The sequence below is a fragment of the Fusarium pseudograminearum genome, chromosome 4, assembly GCF_000303195.2.
Source record: "Fusarium pseudograminearum CS3096 chromosome 4, whole genome shotgun sequence".
In the NCBI taxonomy this organism is placed as follows: Eukaryota; Fungi; Ascomycota; class Sordariomycetes; order Hypocreales; family Nectriaceae; genus Fusarium; species Fusarium pseudograminearum.
This window is the reverse complement of record NC_031954.1, coordinates 5,885,882-5,911,225: the sequence shown is the minus strand read 5'-3', so window position 1 is coordinate 5,911,225 and position 25,344 is coordinate 5,885,882. Positions and strand designations below refer to the sequence as shown.

At 50.1% G+C, this 25,344-nt stretch overlaps 6 protein-coding genes across 6 annotated transcripts, besides 5 other annotated features; 5 read left to right on the top strand and 1 right to left on the bottom strand.

The window, feature by feature from the left end:
- Positions 1 to 1,102: 1,102 nt before the first annotated feature.
- Positions 1,103 to 2,172, top strand: FPSE_05913 (uncharacterized protein; the record flags this gene model as incomplete). The annotated part of the gene is made up of 2 exons (XM_009259031.1): positions 1,103 to 1,442; positions 1,502 to 2,172. 2 exons carry the CDS (start codon positions 1,103 to 1,105, stop codon positions 2,170 to 2,172), a joined length of 1,011 nt encoding a protein of 336 aa, XP_009257306.1.
- Positions 2,173 to 2,200: 28 nt separating this feature from the next.
- Positions 2,201 to 2,223: a microsatellite.
- Positions 2,224 to 3,079: 856 nt separating this feature from the next.
- On the bottom strand, positions 3,080 to 5,326 carry FPSE_05914 (uncharacterized protein; the record flags this gene model as incomplete). Its single annotated transcript, XM_009259032.1, has 2 exons — positions 3,080 to 5,153; positions 5,292 to 5,326. 2 exons carry the CDS (start codon positions 5,324 to 5,326, stop codon positions 3,080 to 3,082), a joined length of 2,109 nt encoding a protein of 702 aa, XP_009257307.1.
- Positions 5,327 to 8,201: 2,875 nt separating this feature from the next.
- Positions 8,202 to 8,224: a microsatellite.
- Positions 8,225 to 8,230: 6 nt separating this feature from the next.
- FPSE_05915 (uncharacterized protein) lies at positions 8,231 to 9,460 on the top strand (the record flags this gene model as incomplete). The annotated part of the gene is made up of 2 exons (XM_009259033.1): positions 8,231 to 8,763; positions 8,818 to 9,460. The coding sequence occupies 2 exons, from the start codon at positions 8,231 to 8,233 to the stop codon at positions 9,458 to 9,460; spliced, it is 1,176 nt and encodes a 391-aa protein (XP_009257308.1).
- Positions 9,461 to 10,231: 771 nt separating this feature from the next.
- FPSE_05916 (uncharacterized protein) lies at positions 10,232 to 12,353 on the top strand (the record flags this gene model as incomplete). The annotated part of the gene is made up of 5 exons (XM_009259034.1): positions 10,232 to 10,870; positions 10,918 to 11,175; positions 11,224 to 11,404; positions 11,451 to 12,110; positions 12,166 to 12,353. The coding sequence occupies 5 exons, from the start codon at positions 10,232 to 10,234 to the stop codon at positions 12,351 to 12,353; spliced, it is 1,926 nt and encodes a 641-aa protein (XP_009257309.1).
- A 2,174-nt stretch (positions 12,354 to 14,527) lies between these two features.
- Positions 14,528 to 14,548: a microsatellite.
- Positions 14,549 to 14,596: 48 nt separating this feature from the next.
- Positions 14,597 to 16,283, top strand: FPSE_05917 (uncharacterized protein; the record flags this gene model as incomplete). The annotated part of the gene is made up of 3 exons (XM_009259035.1): positions 14,597 to 14,840; positions 15,047 to 15,848; positions 15,899 to 16,283. The coding sequence occupies 3 exons, from the start codon at positions 14,597 to 14,599 to the stop codon at positions 16,281 to 16,283; spliced, it is 1,431 nt and encodes a 476-aa protein (XP_009257310.1).
- Positions 15,273 to 15,308: a microsatellite.
- Positions 15,460 to 15,571: a microsatellite.
- Positions 16,284 to 18,162: 1,879 nt separating the features above from the next.
- Positions 18,163 to 24,953, top strand: FPSE_05918 (uncharacterized protein; the record flags this gene model as incomplete). Its single annotated transcript, XM_009259036.1, has 3 exons — positions 18,163 to 18,781; positions 18,834 to 24,841; positions 24,894 to 24,953. The coding sequence occupies 3 exons, from the start codon at positions 18,163 to 18,165 to the stop codon at positions 24,951 to 24,953; spliced, it is 6,687 nt and encodes a 2,228-aa protein (XP_009257311.1).
- Positions 24,954 to 25,344: the final 391 nt, after the last annotated feature.

Sequence of the window (25,344 nt, the reverse complement as noted above, 5' to 3'; positions counted from 1 at the left end):
TGACAGCGTATGACTTTATCTGCCCGCCTTGTGATGAGGCTATGTTGGAAATCAAGGTGCGAGGTCAGTCAAGAAATGTAGAGTGGTTTGCATGTGATAATGAGGTCTGCAACAGATGGAGATTGTGGGGCTCTTCTCCAATAATAAACAAAGAGCCTAACGAGAGTTGAATGTCAGCATGAGGGATCGGGATTGGATCTACAGGCAATCATGGATGACTTCACATGAGCCAAAACCCCGAATCCAACTCAATTCCGTCTGCCCGGGCCGCTATAACCGCAACCTTTCCAGCCTTACACTGACTGTCCACTCAAGTGATCAGCCACACCATCTTTAAGAGACTGAACACTACCGATGTAAAGGGCGTAGGTACCAAGTGTCGGCCATCATCTTGGAACCCCGAGACTCGGCTCATTACATGTGGGGAAAATAGAAAGCAGAACTCATGATGCGACCCCCCCGCGAGCCGAAGCCGAGGCAAAGAAAGCCGGGGCCCGGGGTTCGTAGAATTTAATTCTTGGGTATCATTGCCCCGGAAGACCGAGGGAATTTAAAAGTTGGAGAAGCGAGGTAGCTGTAGGATCATCATCGTACTTTGGCAACAACAGTTATATATGGATATTATTGGTTTTATTCCTAGAATTGCATCAACTTGAATTAAATGCGACTTCCTACTAGCTACTGTACGGAAGTGGAAAGTTTCGAGAGAAGCGTCTCAGTTGAAGCAACGCCAATCGAATAGAAACATAGGAAGAGACGCCTAGTGACGTATTGAGTAGATAGCTTAGTAGTAGCTATATCATCCTCTACCTCTCATTCTCCCAGTCTGTTTCTCATCTTCTTTCATATTATTACATATTCTTAGAGCTCCATTGGTAAAGATCAACCCTTATCTGTACTTACATCATTTTCCTCCAAGCTGTGAGCTATAAGCTACACCCTCCCCTAGACCGACCACCCCACACTCCCACTCCCACTCCTCCGCATTCGACATTCCGAGGTTCATTTATTCATAACCCATAACCACAGCTTGCACCCTTCCTCACTTCCTCACCTTTCTCCCTCCTCTTCCTCAGTAATTCTCTCTCCCAAACACGTCACAATGTCCGCCCCCGACGCTCCAGACTCTGCCATCGAGGCTCGCGTCGCTGATAAGCTCAAGAACATCGCGCCTGCCGCCGAGCCAAAGGACGAATCCAAGGCCGGCGCATCATCAGGACTCGCTCAACAGGCTCGCGCATTCGCTGCTGGTGGTTTCGGTGGTCTTTGCGCTGTTGTCGTAGGCCACCCTTTTGATCTTGTAAAGGTCCGACTTCAAACCGCCGAACGAGGCGTCTACTCCTCCGCTGTCGACGTTGTGCGCAAGAGTATCGCTCGTGATGGTTTGCGACGAGGTCTCTACGCTGGCGTGAGCGCTCCTCTCGTCGGTGTTACCCCCATGTGTATGTTCATCTTTGTCTTCCTTGACGACCCCGCACAGTTGAAATTAACCCTGCATCAGTCGCCGTGTCTTTCTGGGGTTACGATCTGGGCAAGCAACTGGTCCGGGGTGTGAGCGAAGTCCCCGCCGAGGGTCTCACGATCGGCCAGATCTCAGCCGCCGGCTTCGTCTCCGCCATTCCCATGACTGCCATCACCGCCCCATTCGAGCGCATCAAGGTCATTCTCCAGGTCCAGGGACAGAAGCAGCTCGCTCCTGGTGAGAAGCCCAAGTACAACGGTGGTGTTGACGTCGTCCGCCAACTCTACAAGGAGGGTGGAATTCGCAGCGTCTTCCGCGGCAGCGCTGCCACCCTAGCCCGTGACGGCCCCGGTTCTGCTGCCTACTTTGCCGCCTACGAGTATATCAAGCGCAAGATGACTCCCATTGATCCCCTCACTGGAAAGCTCAGCGGTCAGCTCAGTCTTTCAGCCATCACATGTGCTGGAGCAGCCGCCGGAGTTGCTATGTGGATCCCTGTCTTCCCCATTGACACGGTCAAGTCTCGTCTGCAGACCTCTGAGGGCAACGTCACAGTTGGCAGCATCGTCCGCGAGCTATACGGAAGGGGAGGTGTCAAGGCTTTCTTCCCTGGTTTCGGCCCTGCTCTGGCTCGTGCCGTGCCCGCCAACGCTGCTACTTTCCTTGGTGTGGAGCTGGCTCACCAGGGCATGAACAAGTTCTTTGGTTAAAAGAGGGAGGAAGAATCTCTGAAGCATCGTGTGTGTGTGTGTGTGTGTATGAGGAAAAGCAACCATTGATTTTAAGGGACTTCGATATGGACTATTGAATGGACGCTGGGTGAGGATCACAGCGTACGGAAGGCGTTGGTGGGTGGGCATGTCATGACTTGTATTTTCGTCTTCACCCATGAGTGGGTGTATTTTGGAAGCAATATTCAAGCGCTGAAGCATACCTTCTGTTTTCAAGTATATAGACCATGAGCAGTTAGATCTTGGGATTGATTTCTGTTGTGGTCCATAGATGAACGAATATATCACCTCTACTTGAAACGGTTGAGTCTGGGCTTGCAACAAGCCACTAGTGGACGTCGATGATGTGATATATAACCTCGTTTTATCATTCTCTTTACTAAGAAAGAAAGCATGTGAGCAATCTTGAGCCTTCAGTGGCACTCTATCATACAAAGCCAGTACTATACTGTACCAACCTACCCACGTACCAATATACCTAGTCTTCCATGCGCCAAAAAAATCATCATGTGCCTGAATCCAATAAACAAAAACAACCTGGAGTAACTCATTGAAACATATTGCGACCGTATAAATTCACCCCTTCACTAGGTATCAATCCCAGTACTGACGAGTTCGGCATGTTCGTTTACACCGAGAGCCTCCCTTGTTCATATATATGGTGTCCCGCCATTTCGCCGATGCTATGAGTAAAAGACAGACCTGTCTGTCGCCGAGTACTGAAGCAAATAAACGACCAACAGGAAGCAACGCGCGCTAAAATATCGTGAGGCGAGGGGAGATGAAAGTGTTCCGCCCTAATTCTCGAGAAATGGGGTTGTTTACTTGGTCACCCTATCAAAGGGTGAAATAGAGTAGAATATCATAGGAGATCAAGAGTGTGAAGTTAAGCACGCTCGGTAGTCGTCCAGCGTCGTTTGGAAAGACTCACGTCGCGGTACCGCTCTGCCTCACCAGGAGGCCGAGGAAGTCCCCAAAGCCCGCCCAAGCCGTCCCCGAGCTGCCCAATCGGGAGCTCCTCGACAGGGTTATCGTGATCATGTAGAACGTCTGTCATTATTCGTATCGGGCCCGACAGTATGGGACCTCGAGGGGTAGCCTTCGGGGTGGTTTCCCCGCTAGAGGGAAACGAGAATGAAGTCAATGAGGAAAATGCGGCTGGTGGTAGGGTCATAGTCAAAGAGTTTGTCGATTTTAGCTCAAAACGAGAAGGCAAAGATGATTGAACGGGGAGGCTTGAGGCGACCTCAGTGGTCGAGGTCAAGGGTCCATCCTTCTTGCTCTGGGTCGTATTATCAAAACGGCCAAAGTTGGGCAAGACGGTATCAAAGTCTTCCTTATCAGAAGCGTCATCACTGCCATCATCCATCAGCCTGAGGGACGAGGAACGGGGAGTCCACAAGCCGAACGAAGGTGTGCCCGTGCTTGGAGAGTTACTCCTCGGGGTTGTTTCACCCTTTGCCGTATTTTTCTCTGTTGTTGCCGCCGCCGCCGCCGTGCTAAGCCTCGGCACGCGGTTCAGGGGTCGCTGAGAGCCCGAGGTTCGGCGCATCGATGATCCAAAGGCCGCACTGGCTGAAGCACTGCGACTGCCCCCAGGTACAATAGGATCCGAGTAGACAAAGGACCCAATAAGTGGACCAGGGCCCTCTTCATCACTGATACTGGGCTTGCGGCCACGGATAGTGGTGGGGAATGAATCGGCGGCGTTTGATCTAGCAGATACCGGAGTCGAAGTGGTCGAGCGCAGGTGCTCGGTGTTTGCAGACATTCGAATATCGTACATTTGATGGGGCGAGACATGAGGCTCCTTTTCGTAGGCTGATGCGGCTAGAAGAGCATGGTAGTCGGCATCTTGTTTCCGTTCTGCCATCGTGATGGATGCAATGCCAACATCCATAAGCACGGGCTGATGGGTGATGGCTCCGATCAGAGCATTGCACCCAGCGCCATGAGATACAAGGATAACAACAGTCTCCACATCCTCATCTTCGGAGGCCATTTCATTATCGTCATTTCCTGCCTGGGAGGTTCCAGCAGCTTGTGTGACCATCTCGTCAGGTGAATCAGTAGTAGCGTACCAATCCACCATCTTCTTGAGACCTCGTCGAAACCTCTTGTGCATGTCTGTCCACTCCTCTCCCAGCTGGCCGCCATCTCCAAAGTCCAGTGGAGCTCTCATCGAATCCCATTGGTAATCCACCACTACGCACTCGTCACGCGCATGGGCCACAAACCCATCAGGAATCTTTCCAGAACTCGAAATGGCGTAGTTGGGCTTTGGAACTGTGTATCCCTTCTTCGTAAGTTGGCTAGCAAGCTGGCCTGTCAAAGCTGCTGCCATGGCTGGGCCTGATGAGCCTTCCGCTGAGGACCCTGGTCTCATGGGTCCAAGAGACGGACTGGCGGCTGGCGAACCATTCCATAAAGAGGCAGTAGAGCCTCTGTGCGGCATGGGAGTGGGCGCAGATGCGGACGTCAGGGCGCTGTAATCTTCGCGCCTCAGCAATTCAGCCTTTGCGCTTCCGAGCATGAGAGCCGCGCCAGGGGGCGGAGTGATGTGTTCGAAGTATTCAGGGGACAGCCATTCTCCAAGGAAGGAATCAAGACGTAATATCGTAGATCGGAAGTGCTTTGGCGGACCAGTAGCAGAAACGAAGATGTCGTTTGGACGATGAGGCGACTCATGGGGAGTCTGGGCGAGTCCAGAGCTGATTCCAATGGATGTTTGGGCGCATCGTAAGAAGGGTGAGCTATGGATGACGACTTTAAATCGACGGCGCCTCTTTGTATCTTTGGAATTCGATTCGTATTCGGCTTTGGATTGCTCGAGGATGCTGGAAATCTGATTACCAACAGCTCTGGCCTGCAGCCAACCGCCGTAAGTCAGAGGAGGATCGTAAGGAGTAGGGGACGAAAGGTGCCATTTCTTGTCGGCGGCATCAAGGCGGTTGCCGTGCCTATTTTGAAAGTCAGTTGATTGTCTTGAAGAACATTATGATCCTGTTTGTAGACGCAGCGCTAAGTTGCGCGATGCAATTCCGACGATGCATCATGACGACAGGGGTCCAAGAATGGCACAGTAGGTGGAAACGTACCTGACGACAAAGATGTAGGCCGGCGTACGGCCCATGATGAAGTTATCAACAGGAGCAAAGGGGGAAATTTGCAAAAGTATAAGTTGAGAGCAAAGGCAGTGCTGAAAAAAAGAGATGTCTTGGGTAAAAAGAGAGAGAGAGAGAGGAATGAGGTTGGTCTGCTGAACCGAATAAGAGAGGCCAAGGGGTGATCAAATACCCTGGGCCTGGCGGGTTACACAGTTAGCAAAGTTATTGGAGCTTGTGCAAGTGCAGGGCGCCCACTATTAAGCCGACGTGAAAGGCAAGGCAGCCCAGGCCAGGCCAGACACACCAGGTCAGGTACCTAGGCAGGCCAAGATTGAACTTGGACTGGGAGAGGAATCTCGACCAAACGTGGAGAAAAAAGTGTTATGATTTATCTGTACGTTTCGACGTTTCGAGGACGTTGCGCTTCAAAGGTAAGGGAGATGAAATACACGAACGCCACAAGCTAGCAGGCGGTTCAGTTCAGCAGGTGACCAGAAAGAGGTTGGTTCCCCTCAGCAAGTCACCGTTGCACGGCAGACCTAGGTAAAGCTAAAGGTAAACCGTTGACTTGAGGTGAGCACAACCGTGTCGTGTCGCTTAGTTAACGTTTGAAGAAATGAAGGCCTAAAAGAGGTGTTTTGATCCGTTTTTGCTATAAAGTATTTGTAAAAAACGGAGACGAGCTGGGAAGAGAGACAGAGATGAAAGATGAAAGAGGAGAAGCTACGGTAAAAAGACAAGACAGTGATAGATCATGTCTACATTTAGCAACCTGATTCTCCAACAATCAAATGTCAAAACACACACATAGGCAGACAAAGGGGGGGGAAGGGTTGCCTTGCCTTCCCTTGGCTTGCACCGTCAGAGTCAGATTCAGCGGGGTTATATCATGAACCGTCGGTAGTCAAGAAATAAAAACAAGAAACTTTTACAAACTTGCACGGCATTCAGAAACGGTTCCAGGGTCAGATTTGGAGACGCGCCGTCAAAGTGGATTGTCACCATGCGCTAAGTGGTATCGATCAGCATCGTTGAAGAGTATTGGAAATCGTGAGATGATCCTACTGAACGATCGTCTGTGGCCTGTAGGTCAACATTGTAGATTGGGGGCAGCAGACCTTGGGGGTTTAGTCAATTTCGTTATGGTCATGATACATCATGGTATCGTGATTCCATTCCAACCCCAGCTTTTCCCCCGGTTCTCATCTTATAACAGGTGATGTTTGAGGCACTTCAAGCTGATGTTTCGGGCCAGAGTCTAATCATTGGACGTTTCGGTTCTCAATCTTATAGCTTCGAATAGAGTGCCCCCGTGCAGGATACCATTGCTTGATTGATTGACTGACCTCGGATGGTGCAGACCAGTACAGTACAACTAAACAGTTACCCATACAGTACTTAATCCCTGGTCCTGGCCCTGTCAAAGTCAGTGTCAGTGCATGGGTTAAGGTAGCGGCTATAAACTGCAAGTGGATCAACATACGCCATTAGGCCATCCAAAACACGACTCGAGTCCCTAAATAACTATTTCTTTCATGTGATTGTAGCGTCGTACCTTTTCCGTCTCCGGTTACGGCCCTCATTTGTCACTAGAACCCTTCGTTTTGTTCTTCTTCTATCCCCTGACGACGATGCATGACTGGTGCTTATGGAGTCGTGATTCGCCCTCACAAAGACATTGGCTTTTAATTGCATGTGTAGCTTTAACTGACTGATTGTTATTAACTCGATTTGGCTTCTCACTTTCATCTGTCGCATCGTCATGGTGGAGTCGCTGCAGGGTCCTCTTTTTCTTTTCCGTTTTCTTTTCCTTCCAGTCTCTTTTTGCTCATTCTTCCATGTAACTCCGCCGCGCTACTGCACCACATAACTTGCTGTTATCTTTATCTATTGCACCGAGAGAGAGAAAAAAAATCCGATTCCCCATCATGACCCTCAAGACGAGTAAGACAAAGAGGGGATTGTGGGTCTTGTCTTTTCCCCAGCATGTCAGTGCAAGACAACTTATTCTTTGCCAGGATGGTAGTACACTTAGCCCAAGGTAATGTCTTAATAGCAAAATAATACTAGCCAACTCGTTCACCAATGTAGCTCTGCATTATTTACATGCCAGCCGACAGATACAATAACAGCCTTAATCAGTCTAACTCTCTTGCCATCATATAGTAACACTTCCAGATGGCCAGAACAAACACAATGTTGGGTTAACACTTTGTCAGCTTACAGAGGCCGATACATCTCAACATAAACACGTAACGCTAAATATCATTGAATATGTGTCAAACAATTGCTCTATCCAGAGCGATGTATGCCTACCGTATCAAACATCAGAGCATACTTCACTGTTAGTCGAACCACTTCAGAAGCCCTCATCAAACATCACATGGTGCCAACGAAACTTAATCCCCAACTATTTGACAATCCTAGTACTCGAACAGGGAACACTCAAGCTTCTTCGACATCTAGATTTGCTCTCCCCAAACTTCTCTTGAAATTGAGGTGAATCGCACAGGGCTACGAAGGTAGAGAGAGGTCTGCCATGTGACTCGATTGGGAAATTTAGTGCCTCCAATTAGTACAAGCGCCAGGGGTGCTGGAAGGTCACTTTCGGGCGCTAGACGCCGAAAACTCCGGGCCCAGATCGGGCAAGATCCTGGCTGAGGCTAGGTGTTCCCTCCATTTGGTGACGTTGATCCGAAAAGGGATATCATCAAGCTGTTGGAATTCATGGTTCATCATCGTCGCTTCTCAGATTTGTAAGCCTGAGAGAGCATCTCTCAGCAAACTTCAACTTGTTTCAATTGCCAGTGGCCAGTTGGTATGCTATTCGTTGCATCTGGCCTTTAATCTTCGCTCATTAGCCATCTTTCAAGCACGCTCCCTTGTCAACCATTTACTTTTATCGCATTGCATCGCATCGCATCCCCGCCATGAAGCTCTCCGACCTTCGATTCTACGCCCTCGTGGCAGCGGCTCTGTTTGCAACAATCGCTTTCGCCGAACATACCAGCAACTGGGCTGTTCTAGTCTGCACATCGCGGTTCTGGTTCAACTATCGCCACCTCGCCAACGTCCTCTCCATGTACCGAACCGTCAAGCGTCTCGGTATTCCCGACTCCCAGATCATTCTCATGCTTCCCGATGACATGGCTTGCAATCCCCGCAATGCCTTCCCCGGAACCGTCTACAGCAACTCCGATCGCGCCGTTGATCTCTACGGCGACAACATTGAGGTGGACTACCGTGGCTATGAGGTCACTGTCGAGAACTTTATTCGCCTCTTGACTGATCGCGTTGGCGCCGAGATGCCTCGAAGCAAGCGCCTCCTTACCGACGATCGAAGCAACATTCTGGTGTACATGACGGGCCACGGTGGAAATGAGTTTCTCAAATTTCAGGATGCTGAGGAGATCGGCGCATTCGATCTCGCCAACGCCTTTGAGGAGATGTGGGAGAAGAAGAGGTGAGTCCTGGTGTCTTAATATACCTACTAATCCGATGCTAACGTTTCCCTCAGATACCATGAGATTCTCTTCATGATCGACACTTGCCAGGCGAACACCATGTACAGCAGACTATACTCTCCCAACATTATCGCCACTGGTTCCTCCAAGCTCGACCAATCATCATATTCGCACCACGCCGACAACGACGTTGGAGTCGCTGTTATTGATCGATACACATACTATAACCTGGAATTTCTTGAGAACAACGTCAAGGACCTTAACAGTCAAAAGACAGTCGGCGAACTGTTTGACAGCTACGATTACAGCAAGATCCACTCCCATGCAGGCGTGCGATACGATCTATTCCCCGGTGGTGAAGAAAACGCCCGGAGCCGCCTTATCACAGATTTCTTCGGCAATATCCAGAACGTCGAGGTCGACCGCAGCGGAAACTTGACCCTTGAGGAGGATCTCCTGGCGCTCAGCAAGAAGATTGCTGTATTGCAACAAAGGGAGGCAGAGGCCAGCAAGAAAGAAGCCGGAGAGAAGGTCTCTGCACAGGCACCCGCCAGTGTCCCAACTGGATCTGCCAGAAAGATACAAAAGCCAAAGGCTTTGACAGATGATAACTGGTGGACCAAGAAGGTCGTTGGCGCAACAGCACTTGCAGGCTGCGGTCTTCTATGGGCCTTGGGGTCCTTCCTAGAGGGTTAAATATCGTAATCGAGTGAGTTTATAATGACTACTATATACTTATGGCATGAGAAACAGGGACAATGGCGTCTTCAAAAGGAACGGCGTATTTATGCTTTCACATTAATAACATAAATTGGATAATCTGAAAAGCCAGCATCTGATGAAACTTGTCTCTATGAATTATCTCTTTAAAATTGTATTAATTACCCATAAGATGGTGCAGTCTAGGTACCAAGGCATTTAGACGTAGGCACCAGTTTCTGGTGAAGATATTCTAGATGCCTTAGTCAGCATCGTTGGTGTTAAACATTTCGCACGTACCTTAGTACCTTGGAACAGAATCTCAGTTTTGCGTTGTCGCAACCCAGCATTCTCGCAATCACTTATTTTCGGTATTGACAGGAGTTTCTTTTTCTTTTCTTTTTGTCAGTCACGGATTTCCCTAGTCAGAATTCTTAACAGCAGTCAGCATGGAGAAATCAAAGGTAAGACAAATAACAATACCTTACTCACAATACTCCTCTACGGAGAAGCATCTGGTTGTCGACATGCTAAAAGGAAAATGGATGAATATCCACATGTATTTCTGAATGAGAGACTGAATAAAACTACATACTGACCACTCAAAATCTTTAGACAAGGCCTCTCAAAACTATCCATCTCAAGTCGCGTCCACTTACAACACACGCCCTTGCATGGTCTTGCGATGCTGAGCTTGCAGTCTCAACAGATGACACAATTTATATATTCTTACCAGAATACCCCAGGAGCGGGGGTCCAGATGATGCAATGGAAGATGAAGAATTACCAAGCCAGTACACGCTTTCCTACCGCGCCTCAGGCTTGATCCGCCCAGATCCAACAATCAATGCTCAGCTTTGTTCCTTTTCGGGCATTAGAGTGGCAGGGCCACCAGCAAATGATGAGAACTGGTTTCCCGGTGTGGGAAGTGGCCTAGTAACTGGCTCAGGTGCTGCCATCTGTCAGATTGTGAGATTAGAATGGTCACCAAACGGACTTGGATGCAACCTCCGGCCCATCCTGACCGCGCTTTCTACAAGTGGATGCATCTACGCAATCGGAGAACACATCGACCGACAATCTGCCATGATTGCAGGCATGCGAACCAGGAGTTTCAAGGCGTGGAAGACACTTTGGGGTCTCGGGGCTCAACTTCCACTGCCGGATACTAATCAGGAGGATGGTTACCGGAATATGAATGAGCGGATACAGTCTTTCTCGTGGGCCAAGGAGATCGATATAGGCAGGTGCTTATTGGCATACTGCAATGATATGGAAGAGGTTGCTATCATGACAGTGCAACTCTTCTCTCGGCAAAAAGAGATCGATCCTGCTAGCGAAGAGGCTATCTGGGATATCCGGGAAGTCAGTCGATTCGATGGAAAAGGTCGACATACCAAAGAAGATGTAAGCTATTATAGACCTATCGGGGAAATATTCTAACCCGGATATAGGCTGTGGATATTACAGATCCAGATTATGTTCCACACGGAAGCGCCTTTTCTCTGAAATGGAGTCCTTGGTTCTGGAGTGATGGTAAACGTACAGCTATACTCGCGTATCTAGCCAAGAACCATGTCGGATTCCGGAGAGTCACTATCATAGGTAACTGGGAAAGGGGCCAATATCCGCAGATTGAGGTCGAGAGCACAGACACAACAGCTATCTGCATGTTTCTTTCTACCGACGCATACGTAGAGTGGCAGGACCAGGTACAATGCTTCCGATGTCAAAGAATCACGTTACTAACTTGACTCCAGATCGTTTACAATGGTGATAAACCTACAGCTCGAGGTGTGATCACCACACCTTTCAATGTAACGCCGTTTCAGGTTTCATTTGTGGCCGACTCTGAGGTGCCACCTGAACCTCATTATACTTGGGAGTGCTCAACTACATATCCCAAGGAGAGCGAAGTGCTCTCATCAAACCCTATCACGGGTAAGTTTTCGAGGAGCACTGACGACTGAAGCTAACAATATCTCAGGATTGATGATTCATGATCAGGCTTATGCAATGGAAGGGTCCGTTCCAAACTATTCTATAGTCAGGTTATCAGCGACTATGCGCAACCAAGACTGGTTCCAAACAAATCTCCCTAACGAGGAGGCCTCTGTACCCAAATGGGCGGCAAAAATCCGACGACAGACAACAAGGCTGGTGCCCAGGGCGATTGCCCTAGAGGGTATAGATTCTGACTCGGATGACTCAGAAGACGATATGATGGAGGAGGATACATCGCAGCTGCAGGTCCCAGAAGCGAGGTACCGCATCTGGGGTCTAGCGCATTCACCTGGTGGAGGGACAACGGCAGTACTTGTGTCACGCTACAGTACTATTCACCCAGAAAGAAGAGCGTTATGCAAGCTGATGTTCTCACGAAGAGATGAAGAGCGCGATGAGGCAGCTAGTGCAGTTGCACCAACAAGACAACTAACGACTGAAGGGCAAGTCTGGGAATGGATGTACGGGAACGGGCCCGATGTGTTTGGAGCTACTTCCACGAGCAAGTTCTCACCAGAGCTACATGACACGCCTCTCAGGGAGCAGTTCAAAGATGTTGCAGTGCGCCAATACTGTGTTTTCTGTGATGCAGCGCTGCGTTTGGAGGAGGATGAAGCCAAGTGCGAGAATGGACATGTGTTTGGTAAGTTGAGTATCCAACTCTCCCCTGGAAATATCCTACTAACGGCCTTGAATAGCTCGTTGCGCCTCAACGGGCCTTGCCATCATGGCTCCAGATATATCAAGAATATGCGCCGTGTGTGAGCTACGATGCCTCAAAGTTACAGAGTTGACTCGTGTCGCTATCGAGAATTTTGGGCCGGGGACAAGGATAGAATCTTCTGGTGAAGTTTGCGGTGGGTGTGGAGGCAAGTTTGTGGCCTAAACGAAAAAACCAGTTGTTTTAGGAGTGGAAATCCTACCGTGATGCAGTCCAAATGTATATTAAATTTCTGCGTCATGGTATTCTCTGCATCGCTGAGCTTCATACCATGAGTGAGTATACTCTTTAACTTGCTAAAACAAATAACTACTTCGAAATACGCTTGCTGTGTAACAGTATGTAGGCAAGAGGTATATTATGCTGGCAATTCCAATGTTGAAAGTCCATATCGATCAGTATGCCTGGAGATATTCGTTTTCCGATTCCAGACGATGAGCATCCGTGAAGGTCAAGTTATTGTCCTGCTACATTTGGTTTCACATAATCATATTGATCTCGTCTTCTGCACTCAATCAAACTATTAACATACAGTCAGATGTAACTGCTACCTGGTCATCCATGCCCATACCTGGACCGATCAAACATGTTTTCTTTCCCAAAAGTGACGGAAAGTTAATTGTCCACTTCCCTGAGGAAACCTTCGCATGCTCTTACTTCTTACTTCCCATATGGTTTCCCGTTCCTTTGTTTGATCTTCTGGGATAGCTTTTTTCTTCCGTTCTCCTCCTTTGAACCAAAGGGCCCTTGAGCTTATTCTAGTTATCAAATAATCGGATTTGATCGTACGAAGTACTACTTACAAAGAGCAAGGTTGAATGGTTGTCCGACGTTCATGCAAAGCCCACGTGCGGCGGGATCGGCCCCACACGATCGCGGAAAGTCACATGCAAAGTCTGGCACCTTAAAAAGTCGACGCCAGAACGACGTGATGAAAATCAGAAAATAAAGGCTACAGTATGGAAACAAGATAAAGGTTCATATGTATAACCTACTCTGAGATTCCAATCCCCTCAGGATTAAATGCCTAGTAACTATGCACAATCACCAATACAGCTGACTGAGATAGTATGCCGGGTCTTGAACTATTCTTAGACCAATCTGTGGAGTTTCGACAACCTGGTTGTGTTGTCTCTTGTAAATACCCCAGCTGTAACACATCCACCGTCTGCTTTTACATGTCAATACACAGAGGGCAGCTAAGTTTTGACGTGTCGGTCTGAAACAAAAGCACAGTGCAATATAAAAGGTGAGTAGCGGTCAGATCATAGATGTCCTTGGGATGGCTACCTCGTGTGATGGATTAGAAATGTCAGACATAGTCCCAAGTAATCAAACCTCGATTTATCGCAAACAAGACGACCAAACTACACAACTACTTAATTAGTATTTTTAGCTCCTCCTCTTAAGAAGTACCTAACTCTGAGCCTCTAGTATATAGCTGATTTGTTTCCCTAATACGGTTCCTTGATATTATCTTCATGGAACCAGAGAAGCCCGTTGTACAGGGTAGTAATATGTAGCATGTAAGTTTAGGTTTTGCTGAAGAAGAAGATGGCAGCTAGCTTCTGAGTAGGTATTGGCGTTGAACATGTGAGAACAAGGTTGCTTCTCTAACTTTACCTATTATGACTGACAAAGTCAGTATTAGACTTTGAAAATTGTAAATAACCACCAAGTGATGTAAGTGACAGGGGCGAGTGGGTATAAACAGTATTTGGGCGCATTGCGGAGCATTCGAGCTGTATCCGTAATTCGATACTGTTTCCATAGAACGATATAGCTTACATGATAAACGGTTTTCCCCATGACCCAACGAAACCAGTTTCGCTGTCGAGAGTATAATAAACGAAACTAGTAGAATAAGTGAAAAAGACTCTATCAAGATATGCCATTCACATAACCGGAACTCCTTGCTTGAGTGTTCAGCTAAGAGCAACCAATATGTACTCAGGCAGGTACGACGACTAGCCCCACACAGCCACATCTCTGTCGTCCAAGACGTGCTCCAGGTTTCATTTTCATTTCCAATCCTGGAACCAACTGAACCGCGTCTGTACACAAGTGACCAGCCCAGCCTCCCAATCCCACTCCCGCTGCCACTCTCACGCCCACGACTGACGCCCATATTTGACCTGACGTTTCCAGACCAGACCCGTCATTCGTTCACCGAATCGAACCTGACAGATTGATTGGACCCCATCCGTGTTCCATCAACAGCCAACTACAAGCCTATCCTCGCTCACACACGCGTGTCCGATCCCTCCCACTCCCACTATACGCCGGCTGCTGTCCGCCGCTGTTACAGCATCCATACGTAGCATAGCATAGCATACTTTAGCCCAGCCCAGCCCAGCCCATCACGCGCTGCCGCCTGAAGCGCTGCACTGACGCCTTTGACGCCCGTCATGTACTCCGCCGGCTACAACTTTGGCAACAATGCTGCTCCCTCTTTCAACAACCCTGCCCCACAGCAGCAATCTGGAGCTCAGCCAGCCGCTCAACAGATGATGTATAACCAGCAGCAACAGTTCGCCGGTATGGCTCCGCAGGGAGGCTTTAACCCTGGCGCGAATCCTCAAATGATGGCTGGTGGCCCTGGAGGTATGATGCCCAACGCAGGCATGCAACATATGGCTGCCAATAGTCAAAGTAGGTCCAATCTCTATATTCGCACGCGACACTCGACCAAGCCCTTGAGCACGCGCTTGTCGTGAAGACTATATTCGACGCCAGAAGCCTTTTGACGATGTCGGGGCAATTGCGCGACTAGTAGAGAGCGCGGCGCAAACCATAACCTGACGCGACACAACGCTATTTATCACTTCCATCTTCAGTGGCTGACACGTTGCGCACAGTGGCAGGATTTCAACAGCAATTCTCCGGTAATCCGTACGGCCAAGTCGTCCCCTCCTCGGTCGCTCCTCAAAGCTTCACGCCAAACTACATGATGGGTGGAGGCTTGCAAGGCTTTCCGATGAACCAGGGCGGTATGCCCCAACAACCCCATATGATGCAGCGAATGCAACAGCAACAACAGCAACAGGCGCAGGCACAAGCGCAGGCACAAGCGCAGGCACAGGCGCAACAGCAGCAACAGCAGCAGCAACAGCAGCAACACCAAGCTGCTAACGCCGCTGGTATGGGCCAGATCTCTACTCCCCAGAGACCCCCAAGCGCAGCACAAGGGACACCAAACAATGCCTTGCCATCTCAACAGGGTCAATTCCCGACTCCCCAGCAGCCACCGCAGAGCCAAACTCCAACAAACCATCAGCAACAGCAGCAGCAACGACAACACTCGCAACCTCCACAACTACAGCAGCAACAACCCCAGCAACCGCAGGGGCAAATGCAGGGACAGGTCCAGCAACAACAACCGCCTTCGGCTTTAACAACACCTCAGACTCCAACTTTCTCAAACCAGGGGCAAGCCGTGAATGGCAGCTCATCAGCCGCTGTACCACTAAGTCCTGGAACAGAATCCCGCGACAAGGAGCGTTTTGCTTTGTTATTGGACATCAACCATGAACTTCTGTACGAATCGATTCAAATCCAGGCGACGCAAAAGGAGTTGAAGGAAGAAAGCGCTGCGGCTGGAATTCCGGGGGACAAGAAGCCGTCAGAGGAGGAAGCGCAGCTACAGCATGATTACCTTCAGTAAGTCTTTTCATTTAAAGTTTTGTCAAATGACTAACAGTACTTCTTAGATGTATGAGGCGATTGCAGGCAAACTTATCTTATATGGCGGCACTTGCAGACCGAAAGCCCGAGGTTAAAGTTCCACCTTGTCCAGCATATCTCAACGCACCACCCCTGAATCTTTCCGCCAAACTCCGGGCTCCAAAAGGGCTTGAAGGCAAAGAGAACAATATCGACCCAGTGGCAGACCGCGAAGAGCGAAACAATAGCATTAAGGACCTCTACTCGAGATTACAAGCCGCCTTTCCCGGGTTCGATCCCAAGAAAGAGCCCGTTTTCCGTGCGAACGCACAGGGTGGACAAAAGCCTGGCAACTTGATGGGAAGCCAGGCCAGTCCCACAGCTCAAAGGACGCCAAAGATCACGAATATGGGGGCACCTCCAATGCCATAGCTGGACATGGCCAGATTGATTTTAAAAAAAGATAGCAAGGTGTACATTGATGGGTTATAGACATTTCAGACAGGAGTACTTCCCCTTCGCTGGTTGGGTTGTTGTGTTTCATTCTTCAAAGAATAGCATTTGCATATTGTTTCAGTATAATGAATGTTACTGGCTTGGCTTGAAAATCTTGAAGAATATGGAACTCGGAAGGAATTTAACTGCAAGAACAGCGTTGCCTGAGAAGCGTTTGTACAATGATGAGCTTGTATCTGTCTGACGGCGGTGATTTCTCTTGTATGTCCAAGGACTTTATGAAGGAACTAATGAACGGTTATAAAAATGATTACATTAAAGGCATCTCCTCGATGGTCCATTTTGAATAGCCAATTGTACATTATGAATAGCAGTCATACAACTTCATCCAGTCCGATGAATCTTGTCAGTCATGAACATTAACGATTGACGTTTCATTAACACCATTATCGTATATGGATCAGTACATCAGTTTGTGGCTCTTTAATTTCTAATTAAAGGCTCATCCAACGGTGATATCTCTTTTTACATTGTACGACATGGCCATGTGTTCGCGTGGCACGAGCCTCATCTCACGCCCACAAGCTAACTTGACTACATACATACATGGGCCTAGTAACCAGAAAACTTGACTTAAACATTGGGGTATACAATCCAATGGACCCAAGAACTAGCCTAGAATGACATACTACGTAATAAAACTGACTGAAATTTCATCCTTGAGACTCTATGCAGTCAAGTTTTTCAATGCATCTGAACGACTCGGGTGAAACTAAGATTCAAAGTGGACTGGAAGCCAGGCTAGTTAGCCCAATGACAGCACAGTTGAAGTAAAAAAAAACTTTTTTCTCTCTCTCACGCTGTGGAGGTGGATGATGAGTGGGGTTTTTAAGTTTTAGCCTGTGATGCGGCGCGGCTTTTTCTCATTGCCGCCCTGGGCTCGAGCTCTTGATGGGATCTTGGGGTCCATAGTTGATTGCCGATATTTCCAAGATTTTACAGCGCGCAGATTAGGTTTTAACAGTGAAAATGAACAGAACCCTGTCAACGCACTCTTTCTGTAGCTTCTGGAACGGTTCGCTGTGTGCTGCATGCATGGCAATGTCAGACATGGCTTTGTCTCGGTAGCACAGACCTTGTCATGACAACTTCATGCCTCGATCAGAGACGATTCTTCCGTTACCGGAGCCATATCAAGCCTCCCCGCCACCTGCCAGCTTGTGCTCTTCCATGGCCATCTTGTCGGAGCGGCTTAACCCTGACCGCTGATCTAATAAACCCACTCTCGAGGCTCAAAGTCCAACCATCTCTCATGGTCGATCACTCATGATGAAAGGCTGTTGCGCAGCTTGTGGAGAGGCTTGTGAGGTTCGGCCAAGGCATGGCGGGGCATTTTAGTGTCCCTGCAGGTATTAATGGGGTGCTGTAATTGGACGCCTTTAGGGAACTGCTGCTGAATTGGCCAATCAAACCCCTCATAAACCCACAGCGGGGAGCACCTTGTAAGAGCAGACAGTCAAGCCAAGCGATAAAAAAAAAGTTTCCCAGGGCCGCTTTCGTCAAGAACCTCTTCTTCTTCTTCCTCCTCCTCCCCAAACCCTCGCTCTTACAGCATCCTTTTCTTCCGCAACTCTTGCTGAGGCTAATGATTGCGAGGTAGCTTCTGACCTTATCAGGGTAGCTCTGAAAACGAGTTAACTTGCCGGCCCGTCGCTCGCAATCTCCCTGTCCTCCCGCGGCGACCCCTCCACGACGTTTCGTGCCCCGCGCTTATCTGGGTCTTGGTTGTTATCATCATCCAGCGCAGAAGCTTTTTCTCTCTTTTTTGTTTCAATTTTATATCACAAACACCACAATGGCTTTGGTTCCTCAACCTCCCGCCTCTGCTCGTCAGTTTGGCGCCGAGGACGATGGCCTCGTCTGCCTCGAGCTTGAGGATGGCTCCACCTTCCAAGGTTACAGCTTTGGTGCCCAGAAGAGCATTGCTGGAGAGCTGGTCTTCCAAACGGGCATGGTGGGCTATCCCGAGTCCGTGACAGATCCCTCATACCGCGGTCAAATCCTCGTCATCACTTTCCCCCTCGTCGGAAACTATGGTGTTCCCTCGCGCGAGGCTATGGATGAGCTCCTAGGCGACCTGCCTGCTCACTTCGAGTCTAACCAGATCCACATTGCTGGTCTCGTCACAGCTTCATATGCTGGCGAGGACTTCTCTCACTTCCTTGCTACATCTTCACTCGGCACATGGCTCAAGGAGCAGGGTGTTCCCGCCATGTACGGCGTCGACACCCGTGCCTTGACCAAGAAGATCCGTGAGAAGGGTAGCATGCTTGGAAAGATGCGCCTTGAGATGCGCGGCGTTACCAACGGCGCTGTCACCAGCCACGTCGATGGTGCCTTGGCTGCTCTCCCTCTCGACCACTTTGAGCAGGTCGAATGGGTCAACCCCAACAACAAGAACTTGGTGCAAGAAGGTGAGTCCTCTAGCGTTTCGCACTTGGAGACGCATGCTCATTATTTATGTAGTGTCCATTAAGGAGCCTAAGCTCTACAAGCCACCTCCATCGGTCGCCCGTAAGCACCCGTCAGGGCGTACTATCCGTGTTCTGTGCCTCGATGTCGGAATGAAGTTCAACCAGCTGAGGTGCTTCCTCAAGCGTGGTGTCGAAGTCCTCGTCTGCCCCTGGGACTACGACATTGCCAGCGCCATTGACGAATTCGATGGTCTCTTCCTCTCCAACGGTCCCGGTGACCCCGCCGTTCTCGAGAACACCGTTAAGAACATCGCTTCCGTCCTCGAGAAGAACGAGATCCCCGTCTTCGGTATCTGCCTGGGTCATCAGCTCCTCGCCCGTGCTGCCGGCGCCACCACCAAGAAGATGAAGTTCGGTAACCGAGGCCACAACATTCCCTGCACCAGCATGGTCACTGGCAAGTGTCACATCACTTCTCAGAACCATGGTTTCGCCGTCGACACCGACAGCCTGACCAACGGCTGGAAGGAGCTTTTCGTCAACGCCAACGACGGTAGCAACGAGGGTATCTACCACACTGAGAAGCCTTACTTCAGTGTGCAGTTCCACCCCGAGAGCACTCCCGGTCCTCGTGACACCGAGTTCCTCTTCGATGTTTTCATCAACACCATGGCCAACTGCGCCGAGAAGCCCGAGCTCCTCAAGACCCCTGTCCACTTCCCTGGCGGCACCATTGAGGAAAACGAGGCTCTCCACCCTCGCGTCTCAGTCCGCAAGGTCCTGGTTCTCGGCAGTGGTGGTCTCAGCATTGGTCAGGCTGGTGAGTTTGATTACTCTGGTAGCCAGGCCATCAAGGCCTTGAAGGAGGAGGGTATCTACACCGTCCTCATCAACCCCAATATCGCCACTATCCAGACCTCCAAGGGCTTGGCTGACAAGGTTTACTTCCTTCCTGTCAACGCCGACTTTGTCCGCAAGGTTATCCAGTACGAGCGTCCCGATGCCATCTATGTCACCTTTGGTGGACAGACTGCCCTCCAGGTTGGTATCCAGCTCAAGGACGAGTTCGAGTCCCTCGGTGTCAAGGTCCTTGGTACCCCCATTGATACCATCATCACCACCGAGGATCGTGAGCTTTTTGCCCGCAGCATGGACTCCATCGGCGAGAAGTGCGCCAAGTCGGCTTCTGCCAACAACATCGACGAGGCTATGCACGCCGTCAAGGACATTGGTTTCCCCGTCATCGTGCGTGCCGCCTATGCCCTCGGTGGTCTCGGCAGTGGTTTTGCCAACAATGAGGATGAGCTCATGGAGCTCTGCAACAAGGCTTTCGCCGCCAGTCCCCAAGTTCTTATTGAGCGCAGTATGAAGGGCTGGAAGGAAATCGAGTACGAGGTTGTCCGTGATGCTCAGGACAACTGTATCACCGTTTGTAACATGGAGAACTTCGATCCCCTCGGTATCCATACTGGTGACTCTATCGTTGTCGCCCCCTCCCAGACTTTGTCCGATGAGGACTACAACATGCTACGAACAACAGCTGTCAATGTCATTCGCCACCTCGGCGTCGTCGGAGAATGTAACATTCAGTATGCCCTGAACCCCTTCTCCCGCGAGTACTGCATTATCGAGGTCAACGCCCGTCTGTCCCGATCTTCAGCTCTCGCCTCCAAGGCCACCGGTTACCCCCTGGCCTTTATCGCTGCCAAGCTTGGTCTCAACATTCCTCTCAAGGAGATCAAGAACTCAGTCACCAAGTCCACCTGTGCCTGCTTCGAACCCTCGCTCGATTACTGCGTTGTCAAGATGCCCCGATGGGATCTCAAGAAGTTCACTCGTGTGTCTACCCAGCTTGGTTCTTCTATGAAGAGTGTTGGTGAGGTCATGAGCATCGGTCGATCATTCGAGGAAGCCATCCAGAAGGCTATCCGTGCCATCGACCCCCACAATCTGGGCTTCAACGACACCGAGGCTCTCATGAGCATCGAGGATGAGCTCCAGACCCCATCTGACCAGCGTCTGTTTGCCATTGCCAATGCCATGCACGAAGGATACACCGTCGACAAGATATGGGAGCTTACCAAGATCGACAAGTGGTTCCTCACCAAGCTCAAGGGTCTCAGCGACTTCTCCAAGCGCATGACCGGCTACAGTACTACCGACATCACCTCCACCCCCTCCATTCTTCTCCAGGCCAAACGTCTCGGCTTCAGCGATCGTCAGCTCGCCAAGTTCTGGAGCTCCAACGAGATCGCCGTCCGCCGCATGCGTCTCGAGGCCGGCATCCAGCCCTTCGTCAAGCAAATCGATACCGTCGCCGCAGAGTTCCCTGCCTTCACAAACTACCTCTACATGACCTACAATGCCTCCGAGCATGACGTCAGCTTCGACGACCACGGTGTCATGGTCCTTGGTTCCGGTGTCTACCGCATCGGTTCATCCGTCGAATTCGACTGGTGTTCAGTCAGAGCCATCAGAACACTCCGCGCTTCAGGCTTTAAGACTATAATGGTCAATTTTAATCCGGAGACGGTAAGCACTGATTACGATGAAGCAGATAAGCTATACTTTGAGAACATTCTTCTTGAGACTGTTCTTGATATTTATCAGCTGGAGAACTCGAGTGGCATTTTGGGTGCTATGGGTGGACAGACACCTAACAACATTGCATTGGCTCTGCACCGTGCTGGTGTCAAGGTGCTTGGTACTTCTCCTGAGATGATTGACAATGCGGAGAACCGATACAAGTTCTCTCGTATGTTGGATCGTATTGAGGTTGATCAGCCTACTTGGAAGGAGCTTACAAGCTTCAGTGAGGCTCAGGACTTCTGTAACGCGGTTTCGTACCCTGTTCTGGTTCGACCTTCTTACGTTCTTTCGGGTGCTGCTATGAACACGGTTTACTCTGAGAAAGATTTGAAGAACTACTTGGACCAGGCTGTTGAGGTTTCTCGAGACCACCCTGTCGTTATTACCAAGTACATTGAGAACGCCAAGGAGATTGAGATGGACGCTGTTGCCAAGGACGGTAAGGTTATTGGTCACTTCGTCTCCGAGCACGTTGAGAACGCTGGTGTTCACTCTGGTGATGCTACTCTTATCCTGCCTCCTCAGGATTTGGAGGCTACCACTATTCAGCGTATTGAAGAGGCTACTCGCAAGATTGGTGCTGCTCTCAACGTCACTGGTCCTTTCAACATTCAGTTCATTGCCAAGGATAACGATATCAAGGTCATCGAGTGTAACGTTCGTGCTTCGCGTTCGTTCCCCTTTGTGTCCAAGGTTATGGGTGTTGATCTGATTGAGATGGCTACCAAGGCTATCATGGGCCAGCCTTTCCAGGCTTACCCTCCCACCGACCTTGCCCCTAACTGTGTCGGTGTCAAGGTGCCTCAGTTCAGTTTCTCCCGTCTTTCTGGTGCTGATCCTGTTCTGGGTGTCGAGATGGCCTCTACTGGTGAGGTTGCTTGTTTCGGTGTTGACAAGAACGAGGCCTACCTCAAGGCTTTGATGTCTACTGGTTTCAAGATCCCCAAGAAGAACATTCTCCTGTCTATTGGTTCTTACAAGGACAAGCGTGAGATGCTTCCTTCTGTGCAGAAGCTTGAGAAGCTTGGTTACAAGCTGTTTGCTACTTCCGGTACCGCCGATTTCCTCCAGGAGCATGGCGTTCAGTGCCAGTACCTTGAGGTTCTTGGCAAGGAGGAGGACCGCAGCTCCGAGTTCTCGCTCACCCAGCATTTGGCCAAGAACACCATCGATCTGTACATCAACTTGCCTTCCAACAACAAGTACCGCCGTCCTGCCAACTACATGAGTAAGGGTTACCAGACTCGTCGTATGGCTGTTGATTACCAGATTCCTCTTGTCACCAACGTCAAGAACGCCAAGATCCTCGTCGAGGCCATTGCCCGCCACTTCGAGCTCGAGGTCTCCAAGCGCGATTACCAGACCAGCCACCGAACCATTGTTCTGCCCGGTCTTATCAACATCGCTGCTTTCGTTCCTGGTATTGCTTCTGCCAACAGCGACGACATTCAGACCGTTACCAAGGCGTCCATCTCTGCCGGTTTCAGCATGATCCGAGTTATGCCTCTGGGTGTGGATGGTGCCATCACTGATGCCATCACCCTCAACACTGCTCAGCAGAACAGTCGACGAGGTGGCTACTGCGACTACAACTTCTCTGTTGCTGCTACTTCAGACAATGCTGACCAGATCAGCCATGTTACTGGCGAGGTTGGATCTCTCTTCATCCCCTTCAACCACCTCTCTGGCAACATTAGCAAGGTCGCTGCTGTCACCGCTCACTTCGACTCTTGGCCCAACCACAAGCCAATTGTCACTGATGCCAAGCTGACCGATCTGGCTTCCATTCTCTTGCTCGCCAGCCTTCACAACCGTCGCATCCACGTCACTTCGGTTACCAACAAGGATGATATCAAGCTGATCGCTCTCAGCAAGGCTAAGGGTCTGCAGGTTACTTGCGATGTTTCCATCTACTCGCTCTACCTTTCTCGCGACGAGTACCCTGAGTGCGAGCGTCTTCCTACCGCTGTTGACCAGAAGGCTCTTTGGGCGCACTTGTCCACCATCGATGTCTTCTCTATTGGCAGTCTCCCTTACCGCCTGGCCACTTCGCTCGGCCACAAGGGTGATCCTCACATGGGTATCTACGACGCTCTGCCTCTTCTCCTGACCTCTGTTGCTGAGGGCCGCCTTACTGTCGATGACATCAAGGACCGTCTCTACACCAACCCCATGGAGATCTTTGAGCTCCACGAGCAGTCTGGAACCACCATTGAGGCCGAGATCGACCGCCCTTACAACTTGGCTCCTGGCAACTTCTGGTCTCCTTTTGAGGGCCGTGTCATGCGCGGCTCTGTTCAGCGAGTCACTTTCCAGAACACCACCGTCTGCCTCGATGGTGAAGTCCTGAAGGTCTCGCCTCAGGGCAAGGACATGTCTTCGCACATTGCTCCTCCTATGTCGCCTCCCACCAAGCCTACCACCTCAATTGCCCAGGCCACAGACTCCCCACGAGACCGTCGCCTTTCTATGCTGGCCAACTTCCAGCCTCTGAACCGCCTTCGTGGTGTGGATTCTGATGCTGCCCCTGTTGGTGAGCTCGCCCCTGGTCTGCAGCCCCAGCCTATGGTCAGCTCCTCGCTCCAGCAACTTCTGGCTCGACCTTCGTCGTTCAAGAACACTCACGTTCTGTCCGTCAAGGCCTACAGCCGAGCTGATCTCCATCTGCTCTTTACTGTCGCGCAGGAGATGCGTCTTGGTGTTCAGCGTGAGGGTGTCTTGAACATCCTTCGAGGTCGCCTGTTGACCACGCTCTTCTACGAGCCTTCTACTCGCACCTCGGCATCGTTCGATGCTGCTATGCAGCGTCTTGGTGGCCGCACCATCGCCATCTCCACCTCTCACTCCTCTGTCAAGAAGGGTGAGACCCTCCAGGACACCCTGCGAACTCTGGCCTGCTACGGTGATGCTGTTGTCCTCCGTCACCCCGAGGAGTCCAGCGTTCACGTTGCCGAGAAGTACAGCCCTGTCCCTGTCATCAATGGTGGCAACGGAAGCAAGGAGCACCCCACCCAGGCCTTCCTCGATCTCTTCACCATTCGTGAGGAGTTGGGTACTGTCCAGGGCTTGACCATCACCTTCCTTGGTGACCTTCTCTACGGCCGACCTGTGCACTCTCTTGTGTACCTGCTCCGACACTACCAGGTCCAGGTCCAGCTTGTTGCTCCCAAGTCCTTGGCTCTGCCCCCCAAGGTCCGAGAGCAGCTCGTCGCTTCCGGCCAACTTCTCTGCGAGTCTGAGACTCTTACTCCTGAGATCCTGGCCCGCAGTGATGTCCTGTACTGCACACGTGTGCAGCGGGAGCGTTTCCCCACTGAGGAGGAGTACCAGCAAGTCAAGAACTCTTACCGCGTGGACAACGCTTCGCTCAAGCATGCCAAGAGCTCTTGCATTGTCATGCACCCCCTTCCTCGCAACGAAGAAGTTGCTGAGGAGGTTGACTTTGACCAGAGGGCCGCGTACTTCCGACAGGTAAGCATGCCCCCCAAGTTTTATTGATCATATTTGCTAACATGTTACTTAGATGCGCTATGGCCTCTACTGCCGCATGGCTTTGTTGGCGCTGGTTATGGCTGATTCGTAAATTATATGATGGATGGGTCTGGAAAAGTTTCATGACAGGGTTTTTTATGTTTCTTTTGGGTTGGGAATTTGTAATATTTGCTTTTTGAAAGCCGGATAGAAAATTGCGTGCGTTAGCAAGCATTCCGGATTATGACCGTGAACGATCATTGATGTTATAGAATGTGTAAACGCGACTCACGTCGTTGCATATGAGTTATGTACGTTATGTATATTATATGTATGTACGTCGTATACGTATCGTATACGTTTATTTAATGTTATTACTTAATTACTTTATCTGTGCGTTCCGTCTGTTATGTGTCGTGCATTGTGTTTGTTTATGTTTTGTCTCTTTGGTGTTTATACTATATCAAGGAATAAGGTAGCTATTTGTTTACAACCTTTCATGA